At 35.4% G+C, this 5,790-nt stretch overlaps 1 protein-coding gene across 1 annotated transcript in view; it reads right to left on the bottom strand.

The window, feature by feature from the left end:
- Nucleotides 1-850, bottom strand: part of EDIL3 (EGF-like repeats and discoidin I-like domains 3) — a 302,894-nt gene extending 302,044 nt beyond the window's left edge. The window contains exon 1 of the mRNA XM_010578088.1: nucleotides 801-850. Coding sequence (XP_010576390.1) covers nucleotides 801-850 — 50 coding nt within the window. The remainder of the gene's footprint in view (nucleotides 1-800) is intronic.
- Between the last annotated feature and the right edge of the window lie 4,940 nt (nucleotides 851-5,790).

Here is a 5,790-nt window from a genome sequence, read left to right as displayed (position 1 = left end):
TTCTTAGTACCAGTCTCAGTTTCCCTTGTGTGGTGCTCCTCCTTCTGGCATTCCTCTGGGCCCTGGGGTCAACAGTTTCAGCCTTCCTCAAGAAGACTGGGGGTGGAGAAGTCATGATGAGTTACGAGGGTCTTTCACCAGGAAGAGTGTGAAGTCTCTATGTGTGTGTCACTTCTGCATGAGAAGTCACTGATGGCAGGATGAACCAGGACTGAACAAGGCATTGCACTTGTGAAGCACTTGCTTTTGGTTGTCCGCTGCTTGCTAGAAAGCAAAATGCCATGTGGCCAGAACAGCAGACATCTGGGTTTCCCAAGCCCACCAAAAACCTGCTTTGGGAAGCCCCTTCTCCCAGTCCCCCAGTGCCTTACTCACCAGCATTTCTGGAGAGAAGATGTCTATAGCTGAGTCCCATAAAGCCACTGACACTGTACCACCAGCAGCACTATTTAGCTGGGACTTAAGAAATAAGTCTGGGATGAATACATTTTCCTCTCATCCTGTACTTTATACTGAGCAATCTGCTTTTCATTTAGAAGCAGAATGAAGCCTCTTTAGTCTCATTTGAGTCTCATGTTCACTTATTTTCCTGCCAATTTTTTTTTTTTGTCTCTAATGCGGTTTGTCCAATTGGACTATTTTATAGACTAGAATATTTTATAGTTGGTTAATGTTAGACACTGTGGTTGAGCCCACTTTAAGCTCCTGTGCAGTGCATAGAGCGGCATTGTTTTCCTGGCTGGTGATTTAGAGCAGTAGCTTAATTCAGGTGTTTTGAATTCCCATCCGCAAGGACTTACCTCCGTCTGTAGGTAAGGTCCTGGGGCACTGCCCAGTCTTCCCAGGGCATCCCCATACCCTGCCCATGGGCCAGGACTCAGTTTCATCCCAGCCTGGGGCCATTAGCCCCTGCCCCAGCGATGCCATGAAATGCCACAGCCGTGCCCTGCTTGGCCATACACCATGCTGAGCCAGGTCCCACATGCCAGCTGACACCCTATGTATCATGACACCACAAGCCATAGACAATTTGGGGGTTCTACCTCTTTGTGACTGAGGTTAACCCATGAAAACACTCATTTCTCCTTCCTGCTCATTATTACTGCAGTTCTCAGGTCATTACACAGTATAACTTTTCATCTCTGAAAGAAAGTTGATCTGTTTACATCTATAGCCCATTTGAAAGAAAAACTTGCCTTAAGTTATGTAATTGACTGAAGTGTTGGGCCAAGAGGAAAATCGTTTTTTTTTTTTAAAAAAAAAAAAAAAAAAAATTAATTTTTTGGTAAGTTCTACATCTGGATTTATGGGCAAAAAGAAGTACCTTCAGTCCACTCTAGAAGGCTTTTTCCATTAACATTGGGATAAATCATAACACTAGCAATCAATTCTGAGTCTTGCAATCTATTGAGAGTTGGTTTCTGCAGCTGTAGTCTGCACTTTGTGTTGATGAACAGGTGTTCATTTCTTCATTTCCACAGGTCTTTATAATGACTCCAGTGAATTAAATCAGGAGTTTTATTATGCATCAAAACTGTAGCATATTAATAAACAACTATGTTGTAAAAACGAATGTCAGCTTGTAGTGCCATGTTTTACAACTTGTATGGAAAGCCTTTCTAGGTGCTGCAGTTGTACTACTTGAGCCTGTGTATCTCATATATCCAGTACAAAATACATTCTTGCCTATTCATTCACCTTGATCAGCAGCATAGGTTAAATTAATTTTTCTTGTTCTTTATTCATAGAATAGGATACTCTTGTTTACTGCTGAATTTATTAATTAATTTTTTTCCTCTCCCAACTCTCATTTTCACCAATGGTCTGAAGACTTTGCACATTCTGCCAGAGATATTTGCAAACAAGTTCCTGCATTTTAAAATGTGTACTTATCAGCTAATAATGCTGGTCTAAAAATCAGGTACTTATGCATGGAGGTCTATGTCTTGAGTTTTCTTATTTTGTTTTAGGAAAGTTTGGTTTGTTATCAGAAAAAATATTCTTAAAAAATTGTATTTAGTTCTTGTAATTTTCTTTGTTCCTTCCATTCCTAAACCAGAAGAAGTATTTAGAAAACCGTGAATTCTTAACTTACTAGCTTTTGGCTACAAGATTTTGAAAATAATTTCATTTTTAATTATTTAATAATTTAAAGCTATAATTTATTTCTACTTAAGAAGGCAGGCTTGGAAAGAAACTTAGAGCTAAACTTCAAAAATATGTAGCTGAACTACCAATAACTCAGTCTTTTCACATATAAAGCTATTTAAAAGCTAAAAGAACCAGACAATTCCATATTGGTGGAAAATTAAAAGACTATATTACCGAATCTCAGTTCCACAGGTATTCTCCACACTGCAATAGGCTGTGCGAAGTTAAATTGACTGAAACACATTAAAAAAAAATGAACAGGAGGCAGCTTCAGAAAAGAAGTCTTCCTTTTCAGTCAGTCATTTGGAAAAATGAAAGTATTTTTTATTTCATAAAGCATAAAAAATTAGACTTTTTTGACTCAATTAATGTTTCTCTTCTTCCCTTCCTCTCCTTTACAGCTATGGTGGGGGTATGGTAGGGAAATATGAAGAAATAGTCACAGTAAGAAGGAAGATGCAATACTTTAAGCTGGTATTGCTACTGCTTATTTTGATATGAAACTGTAGCTTATATTTATTGAGTTCCTCCCAAGTATGTTAACTCGTCATTCCTCATTTGCCTACTTTCTTGCTCTTGGTTTTCTTTTTCTTTCACACACAAACATGAACATGTGCAATCATTCAAACTTCTGTTTGCCCTTTCAGTCTCAAGGATATCCTATAGTTCATACAATTTAACTTCTGATCTGCACTGGTTTACAGTTGTATGGACAGTTTTAGGTCAAAGAACAAGAAGTAATTGACCAAAAAAGAGACCATTTTTAAATGTATTTTATTTGACCTATTCCCTTTGGGTATTACTGTAACAGCACATTTTAAGAACACAGTGAAAAGTCTGCAGGCCAAAAGACCTATGCATGATGGCAAATACATTTTATAGCACAACAATACTTAAGCCTTTGAGTAGATTACAGCCAATTACATCTTATGTGCTAAAAGGATAATTGTATATTTCTTGAAATCGAAAATAGAATCTCATAGACTTCAGCTGAATTCAGCTATGGTTTGTGAAGCCTACATTTTGGCAGCTCTTCGATTTTTTTAAAGTCTTTTTTACCTTATCAAGCCAGTCAGGTATTAAACCCATGTGAACGAAACATTGTTCTTTGGACTATTCCTTTCCAATTAGGAGAATCCCTCATCCTTAACAAATGAATTTCTTATCTGTATTGCTTTCATGTTATCACAACTAAGTGCCAAAACAGGACAATAATATTTAATAAGAAGTCACTTGAGACTGAAGAGAAAAATAAATAGAAAATGTAGTAAGCAAAGCCAGTTTTTCAGCTGTTTTGTACATAAGTGTAGCTCTTCTGAAGCCATACTGACTGAAGTTTTTCTGAACTGAAATACAGTAACAAGAGTTTACATCAGTAGAAAGTACAGCTTTTTTTTTTTTTTTAATTAATTTTGTAGTCTTTTATTTTCATTACAAAAAGCTTTTCTGATTAATTCTGGATTTTTTTAAAATGTTGTTTACTAGATTCAAGCTTTTTTTTTTTTTTCTTAAAAAAAAAAAGCCCCACCTTGGGTTGCTTTCTAAATTACTGCTTTACTGGTTGATTAATATTTCTACAGTAATTTGAGACAATAAAGAGCTTTATAAGCACCATTAAGAAAGATCGTTTGGTTAGTATAAGTCTCTAGAGGTTAAAACTGAGTGCTGATCTACACAGAGTATTCTTTAATTTATATCTTATTTCTGTATAGTAATAGAACCTGGGCAATTACATTTCTAAGTTTATAATGAACTTTACAAGAAAATTAAAGATGTACCAATGGAAAAAGTGAATTAACATTCTCAAAACTATGGTGTAATATCTGTGTGTGGAAAACAATTCCAAAATATAGTCAACCAGTTGTTTGGATTCAAGGCTATAGTCTACATGCATCTCCATGACACAGTAAATACAAACCTTTTAGTAATGGTTGTGATTTGCATTAGGAACCTTAGGTCTGGAAAAGCTACAACTTCCTACATTTTACTGATATATTTCTTATCGTGTGAGGAACTAAAGCATTTCAGGGAACCTGATAGAGTGGAATTGAGGTAGAACATACATTACCTTTAAATGGATGGCCTTTGACTCTGAGAATTCAAAATCCAATGGAGATTAGGCACCCGTCAGCCTAGTGGCTCCAAAGCTAACCACTGCACCAATTTGATAGCCTAATTTTTGAAAATATTGGGAGACAGCTCAGCTGTCCTCTCAACCAAGACAGGGTGCATATATGTTATACTACAAAAACATGGGAGAAGCTGCTATCCATTGAATCCCTATAATGCAAAATATTTTCTTGCAGAACATTTTGGCATATATGGCTGTGTTCTACCTGTATGTTCATATTTTGTGTGTATAAACATAGACGTTGTTGTTTACATCTTTCATGGGACAAATTGATGGCACTGGATCACCAACTATCTAGAATTTATTGAAAGATGAGAACACTTCCTTCTCTTTTTATGAAACATAGAATGGTATTGGAAGTCCATTGAAAGTAATCATTATAGTTATAGTAATAGTTAACATACCTTAATATCTCTTGAAAAAAAGTTATATCAAGTACTTAGAAGTTAAAGCTACACAAGTGTAAATTGGGAATAAAGTATATTTTTTGTTAACAAGAGCAAGAATAATTAAATAAGAACTTTCCAAGGATGAAGTCAGATCTTGTAATCTTTAGCACAGGATTAGTTATCTTCCTCCCTGAAAAAATTGCACAGCTCAAATTATTTACAGGAGTCAATGGATTATTCTTAGAATAGTAGAATTTTTGAGGTTAGAAGGGACATCTGCAGATGTTTAGTGCAACTCTTCTGCTAAAACAGGTTCATCTAGAACACATCGTTCATGACCACATCCAGAGTTTGAGTATCTCCAAGAATGGAGACTCCCCAAGCCCTACAAGCAATCTGCTTCAGTATTTGAATATATCTACTTATTTTTGAACATATCTAGTTACGTTTAAGTAGAATTTCTTATGCTTCAGTTTGTGGCCATTGCTTCTTGTCCTTGATGTGATTGACTCTGACTTCTTTACACCCACCCAGACCATTAGGTATTTAATACATTGAAAGATTTGATTATGAGATAAACCAAGCTACCAAAACCCTCCACTTGGGGCTGCTGAAAATGTAGGCTGCTATTTCTTGGTAATTTTGAAAATAATTGATTCCAAGTGAAATGGACTGAAATCAAACAGGAAAATAATAAAATCCTCTTGCAAATGGAATTCTAGATCTTTAGCTATGAGCACTGTGTTAAAAAATGCATTAACTGTAATTTGGTAAATAAAAACTACGCATGAGGAACATCTAGAATTTAGGCAAAGATTATTTACAACTACGTCTTGCTCTTCTGTCTAAAGTATTTCTTCCATTTTCTGTATATTTAATAAAATTCTACATTAATAATATTCTACAAATTTACATTTTTTTGCATTTAATTAGCATTTGGCAGAGTTCAGCATATTCAGAGGACATGGAAATTTTGGAAAATGTTAGATCATATAAATAAAAAAAGATGCATGTCCTACTGAATTTTGATTGCATCATACAGAAAGGGTTGATTTATTTTCTTTCCATTGAAAATAAACGTAAGTCCCTCCTTGGATCAGAAGGAGAATAGGTTCAAAG

This window comes from Haliaeetus leucocephalus, unplaced genomic scaffold (assembly GCF_000737465.1).
Source record: "Haliaeetus leucocephalus isolate CR32 unplaced genomic scaffold, Haliaeetus_leucocephalus-4.0 Scaffold598, whole genome shotgun sequence".
In the NCBI taxonomy this organism is placed as follows: Eukaryota; Metazoa; Chordata; class Aves; order Accipitriformes; family Accipitridae; genus Haliaeetus; species Haliaeetus leucocephalus.
Note: the sequence above shows the minus strand (reverse complement) of the source record. Positions and strands in the feature narration are given on the sequence as shown.